This window comes from Panulirus ornatus, chromosome 11, assembly GCF_036320965.1.
Source record: "Panulirus ornatus isolate Po-2019 chromosome 11, ASM3632096v1, whole genome shotgun sequence".
NCBI lineage: Eukaryota > Metazoa > Arthropoda > Malacostraca > Decapoda > Palinuridae > Panulirus > Panulirus ornatus.
This window is the reverse complement of record NC_092234.1, coordinates 11,293,210-11,313,183: the sequence shown is the minus strand read 5'-3', so window position 1 is coordinate 11,313,183 and position 19,974 is coordinate 11,293,210. Positions and strand designations below refer to the sequence as shown.

At 40.8% G+C, this 19,974-nt stretch overlaps 1 protein-coding gene across 5 annotated transcripts in view; it reads right to left on the bottom strand.

Annotated features, from left to right (window-relative positions):
* The window catches only part of LOC139751275 (tyrosine-protein kinase Src64B-like), a 43,931-nt gene extending 23,957 nt beyond the window's left edge, over positions 1 to 19,974 (bottom strand). For 3 of the 5 annotated variants that reach the window (XM_071666586.1, XM_071666584.1, XM_071666582.1), the window contains exons 1-3: positions 19,803 to 19,974; positions 11,684 to 11,924; positions 7,899 to 7,997 (exon numbers count right to left, since the gene is read on the bottom strand). In XM_071666586.1, the coding sequence (XP_071522687.1) occupies positions 7,899 to 7,997; positions 11,684 to 11,924; positions 19,803 to 19,866 (404 nt within the window). In that variant the 5' untranslated portion in view covers positions 19,867 to 19,974. Of the gene's footprint in view, positions 1 to 7,898; positions 7,998 to 11,683; positions 11,925 to 16,643; positions 16,990 to 18,918; positions 18,985 to 19,802 lie in introns of those variants that run through there. The other 2 variants (XM_071666585.1, XM_071666583.1) reach the window with 1 other exon arrangement.

Here is a 19,974-nt window from a genome sequence, read left to right as displayed (position 1 = left end):
GCAAGGCTGATTATGTATGTGGTACTAGTAAGAAGATGGTAAGACTAGCCTGGTAGTCCCATTTTAATGAGACAAAGTAAAAACAACAATCCTGACATGGAGAGTGTAAGATGCTTCTGGGCACCACTTTAACACTCTTCAGTCAGGAGAGTAGTACCACCCTGAGTGGCTGTTATCAACAACCTACTTCCTAATGGGTTGCTCCAAGGGTAGGGGACGGGATAATCCTTGAGTTAGCTAGGGTACTGGGAAGGGCCAATACACTACCACTTGAGCCCTCTCTCTCACTGGTGGCAGTCACAATAAAGTGTAGTCACAAGAGTATGCATTAAATTTGCAGGGATCATGGGAGTGGCCATTACTCAACTACATGAGCCCTACCTTTTGCTGACAGCAGAGTCAGCTAGCATGAGTTTCTAAGATGTTTGTATGAAAATAACCAACTTAATCATATAAGTTAAGAATGTTTGTATCATTATCATGCAGAGACAAATTTAACATACTCAGTTTGCTAAATATGTCTGCAAGATATGCCAATTGTGTTTACATTAATCCCACCTTTTCTGTTCATATTCCCAAGGGGTTGGTTGATATAGAAACCCTCCCCTCCTTGCATTTTAACTTTCTAAGAGGGGAAACAGAAGGAGTCATGCGGGGAGTGCTCAACCTCCTCGAAGGCTCAGACTGGGGTGTCTCAATGTGTTTGGATGTAACAAAGATGAGAAGAAAGGAGATTGGTAGTATGTTTCAGGGAAGGAACCTGGATGTTTTGGCTCTGAGTGAAACGAAGCTCAAGGGTAAAGGGGAAGAATGGTTTGGGAATGTCTTGGGAGTAAATCGGGTTGGCAAGAAGGCAAGAGCAAAGGAAGGAGTAGCACTACTCCTGAAGCAGTTGTGGGAGTATGTGATAGAGTGTAAGAAAGTAAACTCTAGATTGATATGGGTAAAAGTGAAAGTGGATAGAGAGAGATGGGTGATTATTGGTGCCTATGCGCCTGGTCATGGGAAGAAGATCATGAGAGACAAGTGTTTTGGGAGCAGCTGAGTGAGTGTGTTTGCAGCTTTGATGCACGAGACCGGGTTATAGTAATGGGTGATTGTGTTTGCAGCTTTGATGCATGAGACCAGGTTATAGTAATGGGTGATTTGAATGCAAAGGTGAGTAATGTGGCAGTAGAGGGTATAATTGGTGTACATGGGGTGTTCAGTGTTGTAAATGGAAATGGTGAAGAGCTTGTAGATTTGTCTGCTGAAAAAGGACTGGTGATTGGGAATACCTGGACTAAAAAGAGAGATATACATAAGTATATGTATGTAAGTAGGAGAGATGGCCAGAGAGCGTTATTGGATAACATGTTAATCAATAGGCGCGTGAAAGAGAGACTTTTGGATGTTAATGTGCTGAGAGGGGTAACTGGAGGGATGTCAGATCATTATCTTGTGGAGGTGAAGGTGAAGATTTGTAGAGGGTTTTCAGAAAAAGAAGAGAGAATATTGGGGTGAAGAGAGTGGTGAGAGTAAGTGAGCTTGGAAAGGAGACTTGTGTGAGGAAGTACCAGGAGAGATTGAGTGCAGAATGGAAAAAGGTGAGAGCAAATGATGCAAGGGGAGTGGGGGTGGAATGTATTTAGGGAAGCAGTGATGGCTTGCGCAAAAGATGCTTGTGGCATGAGAAAGGTGGGAGATGGGTAGATTAGAAAGGGTAGCGAGTGGTGGGATGAAGAAGTAAGATTGTTAGTGAAAGAGAAGAGAGAGGCATTTGGACGATTTTTGCAGGGAAGTAGTGCGAATGACCGGGAGATGTATTAAAGAAAGAGGCAGGAGGTCAAGAGAAAGATGCAAGAGCTGAAAAAGGGCAAATGAGAATTGGGGTGAGAGAGTATCAATCAGTTTTGGGGAGAATAAAAAGATGTTTTGGAAGGAGGTAAATAAAGTGTGTAAGACAAGAGAACAAATGGGAACATCAGTGAAGGGAGCCAATGGCGAGATACTAACAAGTAGTGGTGAAGTAAGAAGGAGAGGGAGTGAGTATTTTGAAGGTTTTTTGAATGCATTTGATGATAGAGTGGCAGATATAGGGTGTTTTGGTCGAGGTGGTGTGCGAAGTGAGAGGGTCAGGGAGAATGGTTTAGTGAACAGAGAAGAGGTAGTGAAAGCATTGTGGAAAATGAAAGCCGGCAAGGCAGTGGGTTTGGATGGTATTGCTGTGGAATTTATTAAAAAAGAGGGTGACTGTGTTGTTGCCTGGTTGGTAAGGATATTCAATGTATGTATGGTTCATGGTGAAGTGCCTGAAGATTGGCGGAATGCATGCATAGTGCCGTTGTGCAAAGGCAAAGGGGATAAAGGTGAGTGTTTAAATTACAGAGGTATAAGTTTGTTGAGTATTCCTGGAAAATTATATGGAAGGGTATTGATTGAGAGGGTGAAGGCAATGTAGTTTCAGAACTGGTAGACGATGTGTGGATCAGGTGTTTGCTTTGAAGAATGTATGTGAGACATACTCAGAAAAACAGTTAGATTTGTTTGTAGCATTTATGGATCTGGAGAAGGCATATGATAAGAGTTGATAGAGATGCTTTGTGGGAGGTATTAAGAGTATATGGTGTGGGAGGTAAGTTGCTAGAAGCAGTGAAAAGTTTTTATTAAGGATTTAAGGCATGTGTACGAGTAGGAAGAGAGGAAAGTGATTGGTTCCCAGTTAATGTCAGTTTGCAGCAGGGGTGCATGATGTCTCTATGGTTGTTTAATTTGTTTATGGATGGGGTTGTTAGGGAGATGAATGCAAGAGTTTTGGAGAGAGGGGCAAGTATGCAATCTGTTGTGGATGAGAGGGCTTGGGAAGTGAGTCAGTTGTTGTTCACTGATGATGCAGTGCTGGTGGCTGATTCGGGTGAGAAACTGCAGAAGTTGGTGACTGAGTTTGGTAAATTATGTGAAAGAAGAAAGCTGAGAGGAAATGTGAATAAGAACAAGGTTATTAGGTTCAGAAGGGTTGAGGGACAAGTTAATTGAAAGGTAAGTTTTAATGGAGAAAAACTGGAGGAAGTGAAGTGTTGTAGATATCTGGGAGTGGATTTAGCAGTAGATGGAACCATGGAAGCAGAAGTGAGTCACAGGGTGGGGAAGGGGGCGAAGGTTCTGGGAGCATTGACGAATGTGTGGAAGGCAAGAACCTTATCTAGGAGAGCAATGTTATATGGTTGCGAGGCATGGGCTATAGATAAGGTTGTGCAGAGGAGGGTGGATGTGTTAGAAATGAAATGTTTGAGGACAATATGTGGTATGAGGTGGTTTGATCAAGTAAGTAATGAATGGGTAAGAGAGATGTGTGGAAATAAAAGAGTGTGGTTGAGAGGGCAGAAGAGTGTGTATTGAAATGGTTTGGTCACTTGGAGAGAATGACAGAAGAAAGATTGACAAAGAGGATATACGTTTCAGAGATGGAAGAAACGAGAAGTGGGAGACCAAATTGGAGGTGGAAGAATAGAGTGAAAAAGATTTTGAGGGATCGGGGCCTGAACATACAGGAGGATGAAAGGCATGCAAGGAATTGAGTGAACTGGAACAGTGTGGTATACCGGGGTCGACGTGCTGTCAGTGAATTGAACCAGGGCACGTGAAGCGTCTGGGGTAAACCATGGAAAGTTTTGTGGGGCCTGGATGTGGAAAGGGAGCTGTGGTTTCTGTGCATTACACATGACTGCTAGAGACTGAGTGTGAATGAATGTGGCCTGTGTTGTCTTTTCCTAGCGCTACCTCGTGCGCTTGGGGGGAGGGGGGCAGCTGTTTCATGTGTCGGGGTGGCGACGGGAATGGATGAAGGCAGCAAGTATGAATATGTATATGTCTGTGTATGTATATGTATGTATACGTTTAAATGTATAGTTATGTATATGTGCATGTGTGGGCGCTCATGCATATGCCTATGTATGTGGGTGGGTTGGACCATTCTTTTGTCTGTTTCCTTGCTCTACCTCGCTAGTGCGGGGGACAGCGATTAAGTATAATACAAAAATAAAAAGAATATATATATATATATATATATATATATATATATATATATATATATATATATATATATATATATATATATATATATATATATTGTCACTGGAGATAGGGGAGAAAGAAAACTTCCCATGTATTCCCTGCATGCTGTTAAAGGGGAGGGAGCGGGGGGCTGGAAATCCTCCCCTCCAGTTTTTACTTTTCCAATAGAAGGAACAGAGAAGGAGGCCAATTGAGGATTTTCCATGTGAGGCTCAGTTCTCTGTTCTTAACACTAACTCGCTAACGCAGGAAGTGGCGAATATGTATGAAAGAAAAAATATTTAATACTTGATTGCCGTTTTCCGTTTCAGCAAGGTATTGCCAGGAAACAGACGAACGACCTATCCACACATACATTAATGCACATACACGTACTTATACAAACACATGTATAAACATGTACATGTTCATACTTGCCTTCATCCATTCCGGCGCCACTCTGCCCCACAGGAAATAGCATCACCACCTCCTGCATCAGTGAGGTAGCGCCAAGAAAACGGTCAAAAAAAAGGCCACATTCGTTCACACTCAGTCCCTAGCCGTCATATGTACTGCACCAAAACCACAGCTCCCTATCCACAGCCTTGATTCATGAATACATTGAATATCCATCCTCACCAACTCATCATCAACACAGTTACCCCCTCTCTCAAAGTCAAGAGCAATACAATCCACACCAGCGGCCTTGCCACATTTCATCATCGGCAAGGCTTTCACTACCTCCTCTCTTCAAACCACTCTCCATGACTTTCACTTCGCAGAACACCCTATATCTGCAAATTTACCGTCAAAGACATTTAACAATCCTGCAAAATACTCTCACCACCTTTTCCTCACTTCTTCACTATCTGATATCACTTCCCCTTTTCCCCCCCTTCACCGATGTTCCCATTTGATCTCTTGTCTTACGCACATTTTTCACTTCCTTCCAAAACATCTTTTTCTTTTCCCTAAAGTTTAATGATACTCTTTACCCCAACTCTCATTTGCCCTATTTTTCAACCCCCTCACCTTCCTCTCGGCCTCCTGCCTCTTTCTCTTATATATCCTCCAATCATTTGCACTCCTTTCCAGTAAGTAAAACCCAAATGCCTCTTTTCTCTTTCACTAGCGACTTTGCCTCATCCCGCCACTCACTAGCCTTTCTAATCTGCCAATCTCCGACCCATTGCGTGCCACATGCATCTTTTGCACATGTCATCACAGCTTCCCTAAATACTTTCCATTTCTCACCCACTCCCCTCACGTCATTCACTCTCACCATTTGCTATTCTACACTCCGTCTCTGCTGGTATTACTTCACACAAGTCTCCTTTCCAATTTCACTTACTCTCACCACTTTTCTCCTCGAATTTGTTTCCTCTTCTGGAATCTCTAATCTTCAACCTCGCCTCCACAAGAGAGTCATCAGACATCCCACCAGCTGCCCCTCTCAGCAAATTTAAATCCAAAAGTCTCTTTTACATTCCTGTCAAATGATATGTAATCTGATATTTCCCGGTGACCATCTCTCCTACTCACATACGTGTACTTGTGTATATCCCTCTTTTTAAACCAGGTATTCCCAATCACCAGTATTTTTTTTCAGCACACAAACTCCATAAGCTCTTCTTTATTTCTACTGATAGCACTGAATATCCCATGCAATCCAATAATATCCTCAGATGGCACCTTACTTACCTTCGCATTTAAATCATCCATCACTAATACCCGGTCTCATTCATAGAAATTGCTGACACACTCAGCTAATTCCAAAACACTTGTCTCATTATTCTTCTCATGGGCAGGTGCATAAGCACCAAAAATTACCCATCTCTTGCCACCCACTTTCTTTTTTACTCGCATCAGTCTAGAATTTACTTCCTTACACCATAACAGACTGCCACAACTGCTTTAGTAGTAGTGATACTCTTTCGTTAGCTCTTGTCCTCACACTAACCTCTGACTTTGCTCCTAAGACGCCTCCAAACCCTTGAATTTTGTTTCATATATACATTATCCCTGGGATTAGCGAGAAAGAATACTGCCCATGTATTCCCTGCTTGTCGTAGAAGGGAACTAAGGGGTGGGAGCGTTAATGAGATGGTCTTGATTAGGGCATTCAATATCCCATGTTTCTTTAGCTGACAAAAAAAAAAGTTTATAGACTCGCAAGGCTCATGGTCCAGATAAAATGCCACCATATGTGCTGAAGACGTGCAGATATACAAGATCAACCCCTTGATATGATGTTCAAGATGCCACTGGGGAGACAAAATGGAAAGGGAAAGGGCAACTGTCATGCATCTTTATGAAAGGAGATCGGGAACAAGCACTGAACCACAGAGAATGATGTAAGGATACTTAAACTAAATTGCAGTTTTAAGTATTTTCACAGTGGAAGTCCGTATATCCTCGGGGAGAAGGGATGGGATAGAGACCATGGAAAGCATTGACATTGCTAGAAAGACAGACTCCTAAAGGGGCTTGACCCATAAAAGGCGTATGGTCCCGATGAAGCGTCTCCATGGGTGCTGAAAGAATGAGCACATATGCTTAACAGACCATGAAATTGAAATATAATTTTGTTTATCACTGGAAGGAATGTGGAAGAAAACGAATTTCATGTTTATCTTCAAGAAAGGGGACTGGGAAAATGTGCACAACTACAAGTGTGATCTGTTAACACTAGAATACATAAAAACAAAACAAAACAAAAAAAGGTGAGTACTTTCAAAGGAGAAATCATCTGACAAACAACATGGAGTTTAGGAAAAGGACTCGTGTACGACATATCTCTTAGAAGAAAATTAGCTTTGATTTAAACTAGATGGATGAATTGTGAGTTCTATAAGTTTTAGAAAATATTTAAAAGTACACCAAATAAGAGGACGATAAACTGGATTTTCAGGTAGGTATAAGGTGCAAACTCTTTCAATGGACAGAAAATTAGTGAAAGGGAATAAAGGACACACACACACACAAAAAAAAAGTATGGGTTGGAGTTGCCAATGACATGCCGTGGGGCTCGGTCTTGGACCACTGTTATTCTTTATTTATGTAGATAATTTACCCGACCAACTGAGCTCAGATATATTTGTAGATGATGCCAGGATCATGAGGAAAGTATAGAATGATGATGATATCATCAACGCACAAGGGACCCTGAAAACTCTACAGTTGGTTGAAGCTTGGTTGTAAAAACTCTTCTCTAGTGAATGTAAATGATGATGGGTCACTGAAAAAGAGTCTTCATAATATAATCGTCCACTAAATAAGCTGCAACAATTGGTGTGAGAAGGCACTGGGAGCTGACACTGTACTTGTCACCAAAATTCTACCTTAGGAAAAATTGTTAAAGAGAAAAACTATGCTAAGAAGTACTAGTATCATATTTAAGTACATGAATAAGAGACTTCAGCAATCTGTTTTCCAAATGTATATTAATCCAGAAACTAGAGTATGCTTCTCAAGCTTGGTTAGCACACTTAATAGAGGCATTAAGAGCTAGCACAGAATATCCATTGGAGGGTAACAAAGACATAGTACAAGAATTACAACAGCGGATTTACACAGAGGTTAGTGACCATAAACTTGGCCACCAACAGCTTTTTAAGAGTTGTTTAAAAGATGCAAAGATAGAGCAATCTGAGACCATGGAAGCAAAGATAAAGTTAGAAAAGATACAAAGAAGTATGTTCATAGTATCTAATAAATGGATCAATGCAATAAAGTAAATGATGAAACTGTAGCTGCTAACGGTATAAAAAAAAATTTGTGTTAAAGACAGAGTTCAAGAGATGATGTCACAAGTCTTAAACCCTCTCCATATAGTATGAACAGGTAACCACAGTACACATACTTACTCTTGACATTCGAGGGAAGAGGAAGAGGCAATGTAGGGTACGGGCACGTAGCCTTCCATTTGCGTCTCCATATGCCGTGCAAACCACCAGTCTGTGTCCCTGTAAAATCACAATGCATTAGAAACTCTTTTTCAGAAAAAGAGTGGGAGAGATAATAATCGTAACAGTGTCTGTCAGGGAAAAAAATAGGTACATTTAAACGTATGGTAGTCCTGACAATGGTATATCGATGCATGTCGTGGTTACCCAACGAACATAACACAACAAAGCACATGCACACTGAAATTACCCGACAAGTGGCAAAGACCGATCTCCTAACGCAATTTTAAACCTCCATCCCGCAAGACATACTCCCATCAGAAACCACAATCCTTAGGCAAACATGAGTCACACTTCCGATTAAGCTCCTGAGCCTAGACATCACCAGTCACTTTGTCACGACAAACACCGTTTCAGCATATCACGAGACCCTTCTTGCTCACGCTACAAAGGAATTCAAACAGCAATAGAACACTGGGTCCTTTCGAGGGTGTTTGTGACTGTGGAAGATATCAGAAACTAGTAGAATGCAGTAGTGTGACAAAAGTTAGAAGGCGTACGTAGAATTCAATGAGAATTACCTGCAAATTGTAATCTTGACCGGAGGCACAAATTGTGAGTCATGAACTTGAAGTGAAGTATTTATCAGGTCTATTCTTAAACGTATCTATAGTACTGCTTTCAACCATTCTATTTGGTAAAATTGTTCCATATGTTAACAAATCCTGTTGAAGAAAAAGTACTTCGCTTCATTCAAGGTAAATCGTATGCCCACGAGTCTGTACCCATTACTACGAGTAAAATCAGAAGAATCAAGTCTTGGGGTAACTTGAGAGATCAAGCTTATAAAGGCCGTTAATCACTTTGAATACTTGTAATTGATCACCCCTTAATCTTCTTTTTTCTAAGCTAGATTCAAGTCGTTTAATCTCATCACGTAGAATTTTATTATTAGTCCGGGAATCATCTTAGTAGCATGACACTGTACTCCATTCTCTCTCTCTCTCTCTCTCTCTCTCTCTCTCTCTCTCTCTCTCTCTCTCTCTCTCTCTCTCTCTCTCTCTCTCTCTCTCTCTCTCTCTCTCTCTCTCTCCAAGATGAGGACGAACCAATGAATTGTAAAGACTAAGGGTGGTTTCTCTGGTCTCAAATTTGAAGGCTCTACCCATGAAACCAAGAATTTTGTTTGCACTTTGCATTGCTTCTGTGCACTGCTTACCTGGATTTAGGTCACCAGAAATTATACTCTCGTATTTTTCCTCATTTACTTTAGCAGGCCAACGAAATTCATACTGTAGCTTGCCTTTTTCTTTTTACTACCAATATTTAAGATTTTGAACTTGTCGATATCAAAATTCATTTGCCACTTATGAGCTCAGAGTATCAGTGTGCCAATATCATTTTGGAAGCTGCAGTCGTTCAAGTTCATTTGAAGATTTATATCCTAGCTTTGTATCATTAGCGAATTTTGATCCCGACAATGCAGCCCATTATCAACATCATGAATATGTATGAGAAAGAGAACCGTTCCCAAGACGTGTTACGTATAACTATTCTGAGATTTGACCATTAATTGCCACTTTTCGTTTATGGCCCGTCAACCAATTTCCTTTCCACTGAAGCCAAACTTCCCTTTATCTGGAACTTTCCTGTAGCAAGTGACATACTGAAAATAGCAGTCAAGGGCTTAATTATCTTATTTTTCGTCTCTTTCATTGATCTCGGATAAAACTTTTCAGGTCCTGCCGTTTTATTTTTCATTCCGTTTCTTGCTGAACGTATGTATTCGGCTTTTATGTCAATTAGTTGAAAAACGTTCCCTTTTCTTATTTGGGATATAGTTTGTATCATAAATCGTAAATGCAGATGCATAAGTCATTCATATCTTTGCCATGGCCTCGTTGTCTTGAACAAAGTCACCGTTTTCTGGAAGCAATAGACCTATTGACTGGGTAATGACTTGACTCCTGCTTCTAACATAACCGTAAAATTCTTTAGAATTCCTTTTGTTTTTTTGCTATTTACAGCAATATATGCTTCATATTGATACTTTGGCCTTTTGCTCTCTCACTTTCTCTACGCAAATACTATGTTGGTCATTGGTTTCTCCTAGTTTCTTATAAGCTAATTTCTTAGACAACAATCACTTTTTATTTCACTATTTTACCTACTTTAAGGGTTTTTTTTCGTGAGGTTTTTCCAAAATACTTTCATGCCATTTTCACTGCCTATCATCCCAGGTTTGTCTGTCAAGACTAATGAGATCATTGAAATTTGCACGTTTAAAATCGGGAAATTTTTTTCGCGACTAACATTTTGAACATTACATGCAGTGTTAAAAGCAACTTAAAAAAGTAATTTGTCGGTAATCACTTTTAACAAACTTTTCTCAACTTCAACATCATTAATGAGATCCCCATTTGTAGTAAGAACTAAATCTAATGTATTCTTGTCGCGAGTAGGTTTCTCGACTGATTGGATAGGGGTATTATCAAGCAAATTTAGGTAGAGTCCATGGCCGGAGCTACTGGAAAGCAATACTCCCCATTCAGATACGGTATGTCAAAATCTTCTGTGACAGAATCTTGTTCATTACACATTTCTGCTATCCTATCATATGATATTTCATCTTCCTCTGATGTCTGTGCGGGGGCCTTTAAACATTTCCTACATTTTTTTTATCGTAATTTATTTACAATTTCCCCAAAAATGAAGTCGATATTGCCAATAGCTACAATAGTCTTTTTCCTGTGGAATTTACGTAAATGAGCTTCAACAGAGAGAGAGGATACCACTGCGTACTTTGTTTTGCCCTATCCTCTCTTAAACAGGGTATCCTAGAATTGAGTAGTAGGCGAGGAAATATCTCTTGTTGATATCTGACGAAGATACGGAGAGGGGCTATCAAATATATTTTCCTTCTGGGTATGTTTAAGGAATAGTGGTTCCAACAATGTTATATGGTTGCGAAACATGAGTTATAGACAAGGTTGTTCGGAGGAGGGTTGATGTGCTGTAAATGAAATGTTTGAGGACAATATGTAGTGTGAGGTGGTTTGGTCGAATAAGTATTGAAAGGGTGAGAGAGATGTGTGGTAATAAAAAGAGTGTGGTTGAGAGAGCAGAAAAGGGTGTATTGAAATGGTTTTGTCACATGGAGAGAATGAGCGAGGAAAGATTGACAAAGATGTATGTGTTAGAGTTGGAGGGAACGAGGAGAAGTGGGAGACCAAATTGGAGGTGGAAGGATGGAGTGAAAAAGATTTTGAGCGATCGGGGCCTGAACATACCACGGCATATGAAGCGTCTAGGGTAAACCATGGAAAGTTTTGTGGGGTCTGGATGTGGAAAGGGAGCTGTGGTTTCACTGCATTACACATGACAGCTAGAGACTGAGTGTGAACGAATGTGGCCTTTGTTGTCTTTTCCTAGCGTTACATCGCGCGCGCGCGCGCGGGGGGAGGGGGTGCCATTTCATGTGTGGCGGGGTGGCGACGAGAATGGATGAAGGCAGCAAGTATGAATATGTACATGTGCATATATGTATATGTCTGTGTATGTATATGTATGTATACGTTGAAATGTATAGGTATGTATATGTGCGTGTGTGGGCATTTGTGTACATACATGTGTATGTGGGTGGGTTGGGCCATGCTTTCGTCAGTTTCCTTGCGCTACCTCGCTAACGCGGGTGACAGCGACTAAGAATAATAGGATAGATAAAACTGTTTTTGTTACGGACTTACGAGTCATCAAAGATCTCCATGGTGTCTCCCTTCCGGAAGCTGAGCTCCGTGGGGCCTCGGGCAATGAAAGGGTGCATCGCCATCACGATGGGCAGAGGTCGGACTGGCTCCTGTGTTGGCTCCTTCCAAGGCTGTTGTTGTTGGGTTGTCGTCGTATGGCTCAACTCATAGTCGTCTCGCTGGTTGTGGTTGTCAGCCACGTCCACGTAATTGTTGACGTCCTTTTCAGACGGGGGTTCATCTGGTGAAAGAAATGAAGAATTGTTACCGACGCTAGTGATAATACTCCCTCCTGCCCAAGTAAAATCAGGTGGTGGTATATACAAGTTCGGTAGTGACAAGATTTTTAGCAAGGTACGCTCTCGCCTCGCTCAGGATGTTAGATGGAAGCATTGGAGACAAAACCTGCTACATTGATGAGCAACAAAGACATCTCAAGTTTATGCACCTGACCTACTAACTTGAGGGACTAGACTGTTAGAAATACATGAAGATGAGATCGAAGTCACTGAGCACACACAGTAGACTTTAATCTGTGCCCTTATTTTACTCAGCTGGGAACACAACAGATGAAACTGTAATAACGGCAAACACTTTCATGCTCAACAATATCGTGATTACCGTAAGCTTAGTAGCGACAAACAATCTGGTAGGAATCATGCATGATATTGTGAAGAGAATACTTCACGCTAGTGTTCTGGTGACGCCTTCCCTGCATTGCTACAAGGCTCCTCTCGTTTGTTGACATCGTCCTCGTCGGGGATTCTTCTCACGATGGCAACTTCGCGTTAAGGGCCTGGGGTACCTGGCGCACCTGCTTTACCCTACAGTGATACAAATCCCTTCTCGTCCGTAGCTCCAACCAACACCTTCTTGATGCTTCCCTCTACAGCTTTTCTTTTTCTCCACGGTTATAATTCACATCCCAGCATGAATAACGCATGCGAAGTGTTCTGTGACCCTACACGCTGTGTGCCACCACTATGAGTTAGCGGCAGATATAAAACACAACCCTGCTTGAAATCTCCAGTCACCATGTAACCTTGGCAACGTCTCTGAAGCCCCTGCAGCTGAAACACAGGATCTCAACAATGCCTCTCCCTCCTATTGCACAACCAAGAGACCTCCGCAACATCTCACCCTTGCAGCAGAACCACAGGGCTTGGAGACAAAGTTTCGTCCATTCTGCTTACAGCACCACGACACCAGGCACCGACACCTCTCTTGCAGCAACACCATGGGATTCCGACCTCACCTCCTGCATCAGCAATAACAGCTTGCTTATGCGCTAATATTCCCCTACATAGTGATACCGCTTTGTTGTGTTACTTGTGTTTCTGTACGCCCCTTCACGTTCTTAAAGATATTACATAAAAAACACCTTCAAACTAGTGAACGCCAGTTACTTGATAGGGGTCTGACACGGTCAGTGATTAAGCTATTTGCCAACCTTTCCGCTCTTTCTATTATTTCTATTATTACCTTTATCAATTGCGATAAATGATTATAAAGTGAAACCACTTGGGTAGAGAACTACCTCGAAAGTAAATGGGGAGAGCACGGAAGAGACACGCAAGGAGTGGCAGTACTGACAGAGCTTGTGAACTTAACAGCTTTGATACATATATATATATATATATATATATATATATATATATATATATATATATATATATATATATATATATATATATATATATATATATATATATATATATATCGTCCAAAATGCTTTATTTGTCTCAGCGTGAACAGGCAAATTACACCTGGTTATAGTTAGGATGAAGAGCACATTGCACGGAGTAAGCATATGCAAGCATAGAGAATACACTGAGTACACTAACAATGAATGAGTAGGGTGACAAACGGGCCCGAGCGGGTCTAAGAACCCAACAGCCGTATCGCCACGACGCTTTAGTTAATTGACTCGTATTTTGCCGAAACTTATCCAGCTCGTCCAATTACTTATGGAAATATATAGATCAGGTCCTCAGTCTCTTGTTCATTGCGAATTGCGAATGTAGCAATTAGTATTTTTCCCCCCTTTCTCTAGTTGATATCTTCTTGGATGAACAAGGTTTTCGATGACTTTACCTAAGAAAGTTGCAATGTTTTCCTCAAGCACATTCTTCACGTTACTGCTTTTCCGAGATTTAAAGAGCGGATCAACCTCAAACTTACGTATTATTTACTCATACCGAGATATCATCGATCAATCATGACGGAGTTTAGGCTGTACCAGTAAGAAAGATATGGTTTGCATCTGGATCTGAACTCTGATTTTTGTCAAATAAACCCCGGCCAACTTGAAGCCGGAAACGTTGTTTCTCACTCCCGCTTCGTCCAATTCTCATTTTTCTATCCTTTGCCTGGTCTCTCTCTCTCTCTCTCTCTCTCTCTCTCTCTCTCTCTCTCTTTTCTTTGCCCTGACCGACCAATCTTTTTAGCTTCTTTTATTTCCAGACGAGCACATGGTTAAGTCCACCACATCATGTTTTTTTTTTTTTTTTACGTACTTCCTCTTCGTATGCTTCTCTTTCTCCCTTGTTCTGAAGATGGTTCTTTTCTATCCCAAAGATCATCACGGATTGGCATCTGAAAACTTTCTTCCAGATCGCCTTACCTGAGTTGTGGCCCGCCTTTATGTTATCCTCTGTCGTCGAAGTATCTCCCCCTCACCTTCAATATTATTCAGAGTATTTTTCATTTCTTATTTTTTCATTGGTGTATAACCATCCTGAATGATGATTACCCTCTTACGTCTTCCATCCATCGTTTCATGCGTTTCCGTACCTGTACTGTCTCGACGTATCCAGCCTCCTTTTATGTCTATTCATTATCTTGCCCTGACTCTCTCACTCAGAATCCTCAGTCTTTTCTTCCTCAATTATCTCTGCTTTTCAGCTTTCCTTCTCAGCCCCCAACATCATCTCATAGATCCCGCTCTTCCTCTCTGTTATTCTTTGATTACGGGGTATTCCTTCCCCATAATCTACTCACTCTGGTTGTCTCCTACCCTTACCCATATCCATGTTGAGAGGCATCCTTGAATTTGATTTATTTGTGTTGCTCTTATTCTCTTTTACTGCTACCTGCTACTTTTCACAGTCCCCAAACAATGTACTCCAATTTCTTCCATTCATCCTCAAGGTGGTATATTCAAGGCATGATCTTCCTTACCTTATCCATGATTATAAGTGCTTCCACCCGTCCTGATCTCAAGTTCCCCGCAGACAAATTCATTCTCACTTAGAAAGCTTACAAAATTCCCTGCTTCCAGAGCCTGTATGATATTACAAAAGGCGTCTCTGAGAAAAACAGTGACGCCGTAAGATGAATTTAAGAGACATTCCGTAACAAACAACAGCAGTCTTCGCCCTGTCAATGAAACAAATATTCCTAGAACAGGATTATACGACTAAGAATATAAGACCTTAAGCCCAATGGTAGAGTGAATAATACCAAAATAACGCCAGTGAGTACAAATTACTAGCATAATATCTTTGTACAGTTCTGACTGAAAAGGTTAACAACGTTGGGTAATGCACTACAAGTGAACATAAGTTCTTGAAGCCTAACATCAACAACAAAGACTATGGTAAGAAGGGTAAGAAAAAAATAGACAAGAAAAACCACAGTATGTCTCGATGTGTGGAGACAGGAAGGATAAAAGGTCAGCAACGTCAGACATCAAGCGAGAAACGTACACGGACCAAGTTAGGTGTCAGAGACAACATATGTAAAGCATAATGAATATCAAAAACGTTTCACTGCAGTCTGTGTGATATTACAAAGGGCGTCTCTGAGAAAAATAATGACGTCTTAGGATAAATTCAAGAGATATTCCTTTACAAACAATACCAGTCTTCGATATGTCACAAACAAATATTCCTAGAACAGGATTATAAGACTGTAAAAACAGTATGAGAAATGCTTAAGTAATCATCAGTCTAGCTGTCTCTGACCTTCAAGATTTATCACGACAGGATGTAACTAGCACACCACCACACCCTAGACTGGAATTAAACACTTAACACTACATTTCAAATCGTCATACTTAGTGATTCGAGATCACAGCAGGACACAAGTTGGATTTAGTCCCGTCTCGTTCACATCAATAATCATACTTTATCAACACGAACAACACGATGTTTCGCTTTCTTTTTTTTGTCGTGCCGTTTTTTAATCTTTTTTTTATAATCTTCCTCCGTAATATATAACTCGTGCCCAACGGACAGATATTGAATGCTTCTGTCTACAGAATTAATGCATTATCCCACAGGATAGATATGTGCTTCAGGAGTGAAACCCAAACGCCGGGCGTGATAAGGATAGATACGGGAGTATTGCTCAGGGTCGTGAGTCACCTCGACTGATCAGTCTTTTCCCAGATAGAACAACCTTTTGAAGCAGTGCAGGGAGGTGCAAAGCCACTCACAGATGTATGCCTTTGTTGCCACTACCAACAACAACAACAAAAATGGTTAGGCTGGTCGTTTGGTGACGGCCTTATGCAAAGGCAGCAAGAGTTGTGCCATATGAAATCTTCCCTGCCATTAACCTCACTGTGCCCAAAAGAAAAATGAGATACGTCAGTGGAAATGCAGTAATATTTAGTGCTAAGAACGTGATATGGAATGAAATAAATTTCTGTTTGTCAAATTTAAGTCAAATTCAAATACAGTCGCTGGGTGGACTGATAGTTGTGGGTAGGAAAGGAATACCTTAAAAATTTAAGTAGTTTTGTGTCTCGCTAAAAACAAAAAATAGTTGATATCCAGGGAGAAATATGCATCAAGGGAAAGAAATTGATAAGTTTTGTGTCACGTTAAAAACAAAAAATAGATGATATCCAGGGAGAAATATGCATGAAGGGAAAGAAAATGATAAACGAAATGGTAACAATGGTATGACTTCCAATATGATAAGAGGAAATGTCACGTATGGACTGAAGACTTACCTCGTTGCCCGTCGGTGTCATCCTTGGTACAGCAAAATACACCCCTACCGCAGCACTGCCCCATTTTCCTTGTTTACTGACACCTTCACTTATGAGGTGCACTCCCTTCTATTATCCTTTGTCTAAACTGCTGTCAGGCCATAACAACACTTTGACATTTGTTTTCCTATTAAAATCCAGTTTGCTATCATTTTCTCAGGCTCTGATATTATTTCTCTTTATTCATGAATACTTTTTTTTCCGCTGTAGTTTGAGAACTTTTACATTTTTTCTGAAGATCTAATTAGTTCACGAGGACCATTCATTTTGAAATATTTCTTTGCAACAGGACCCTATGTGGAATATCCTTGACGGACGCATGGGAAAAAAAAAAAAGCTTTTGATTGGGAATGACAGGTTATGATGTATACACTACCATGGTCAAGGTTATAACAAGATACACTGTGGTTATCACCGGCAGCAGAATCATAACAGGTTACTCTGTACATTGTCGTTATCACCACGGACAGGACCATAACAGGCTAAATTATCTCCCTTACCACTAACAGAAACTCATGGATTAATGTGGGGTGAGCAGAATGACACTGAAATGTTTCAGAAGGAGGAGACCTGCAAAATCATAGTATAGCTAAGGTGCACATAATGTCAATCGTGGATTTAAAGCTAAATATCTATCAAGTCTAGGCTTAAAAGTACCACTGGTCAAGGTCAAAGAACAGGCTATTCAGTCACGGGTTATATCATTGTGCCTAACGGTCGTACTGCTGTGGTTAAGCGATTAACAAACTGCTTCGACTGGCAAGTAGGCTGATTGCCTTTTTACGGATGGTAATCCTCGAGTGCATAACGATCTCATCCTTAGTTTGATATTCCTTTAGTCGCTTGAAGCAATAATTCAAAATAAAAATAATATTCTCATAAGTAATTCGGTCATCCGTAGTGCTGTGTAGTGGTTGGCGCTGCTGATTACGAATTTACGCCCGACCTAGTCCCGGCTACGAATCATGGGCGCGGTATATATATTGATGTCATAATCACACTAGTTCAGATAATGCTATTCAACATGTATTTTTCAATACATGCTGTACTATGTGTGTCCCGGAGACAATCTGCCTCATCTCGTGCAAACTTCATATTCTTTTTTTTTTTAAATCCCAACACCAACACACACAACTTGTCCTGTCCCCGGCATGCTGAGGTATATATATTCACTGTGCTAACCGTTTAAGGGAAAGAAAGGGGTGTGAGGGTTAAAGGGGGCTGTACAGGGTGGGTTGGCATGTGTACCGGGATGTGCATACATTCAACCACTTTTCTTATATTATCGTTGCTTGATAATTCTTTCACAATGATTTGGTTGATTTAAAGTCGCCTGGGAACAAATTAAAGTTTGTAGTGCTAGCAATTAAGACAATATTCAATGACGTTACGGTTGCATAATCAGAGGAAGAGGTATAATATGACTGGTTGATAATGTTTACAGGATGATCGTTTTTTGCCAGTGTTTAGCGAGTGCATTACTGTGGTCGTCTCTGCGTACTGAAAGACTGTGCCAGTAGCATCTGTTATTGTTTTACTTTATTGCTTTAAATCTGACGGCACAAATACCCACAATTTTCTGATATGGCCAACTTTTAAATAAGGTCTTACTGATAGTGTTCTTGTACTGGAAGACACATTAAAAGCACTTTTTTTTCATACCTGTCTTACATGAGCTAAGTTAGGAGAATAGGGCAACACCAAAGATTTTGACACCACCCTTTTCCACATTTTCGTTAGGAGATGCATTAAATGTCTTCCTGGCTTTCCAGTAAGCCTTTTTCACAAACCAATTAGGGTTATCATAACTGCCAAACGTGTGGGATCACATATCCGTAATGCTCTTAAAATCAAAGACATATCTAAAGACTTTTTTTTTTTTTACAGAAGAATCATGTCCTGAAAAATAATGGGTATGGTCTCTGAGTTTGGTAGGCTTCCCGTAAATCTTGAAGGAGAAAAGCATAGATTCCCTAGTTATCACCACATCAAGAAAGGTTAGTTTGACTTCTTTTTCCCATTTAATCTTGAATTTGATGGTACTGTAGATGTTATCGAAATTATCAAAGAAAACATCGCAATCTTGGAAAGATGGTCATAAAGACCACACATCATCAATCCGCCATCTTCCACTATGTCGCAAAAACCTTCCACGTAATCTTTGAACAGGCGCCCGAGTACATCCACTTCTAATGGATAACGTATAATCACAGAAGAGTGCAACGTCACATCCTACCACAACACAGCACTCTGATCTATACAGTATAACGAGGAGTGCAACACTGAAGCGACAAGAACTCGGTAAGTTACCACAAGAAACGGATGTGGCAGATGTATTACAAGGGATACGTGACTAAGATAACCGAGAAGCTTACACCTAAACAGGATACACTCACTAGATAAAATGCAATTTTCTTTATGGAGAACTTTATGAATAAAGCTAAGATACAAGTTATAGCATATCAACAACCAAGATTGAAATGAAGTACGAGTAACAAACTCAGCCTCAATTGTGGCTAAGAATGTTTGTGGTGTGAACTTTGCGTCGGAACTGTTCGTTTTCTGAAAGATGGCCGCCTCAGCTGGACCCAGTAGAATGATTTTTTCCCCCATGATTAACATATATCTCAATTCAACTGTTGGAGAATATGATTATGCATCATATCTAACACAAGTTAATATAGACAGAACAACTGTATGGCCTTTTTCTTTTACACGCGCCATGCGATGAATATAGTGTCCTTTAGTAGCCTAGTTAAAGCATTATGCTGACTGATAAGATGGCGATAAATGTGTTAGCTCTTCACCGGTAAACCAACGCCGATATTCGCGTTGAAAATTCCTACTTCCACAAATGATTATATGGTGAAGCAAGAGGTCATTAAATCACCCGCTTGACATGTTGATTGTGACCTACAGCTGGACAGCCTTTGTCTGCAGATGTGTGGTGTCTCTAGCCATCCTCGCCACTTTAGGCCAAATCTCCCAGTCCATTGCCACTCTGGTGCGGTACGCCCTTAACCACACTAAAAACTTTAGTCTTTGGTGTCACACGGGCGCCTGGACACGCCCACACCACCCAACCTCGCCCCCCATCCTTCCACTGGTCACTTGTCTTACCTTTGTTCTTGGAGAGCAGAGAGGATATGCCTCTCCTGAAATATTTCCAGAATGTTTTAGCCATATTTCGAGCTCGCTAATGTCTTATTTCATTTTCACTCGGTGCGTGAGTACTGGTGGTCGGGAGGAGCTTGGTCGTCACAACTCTTCTACTGATGAAAGTGGTGGCCTT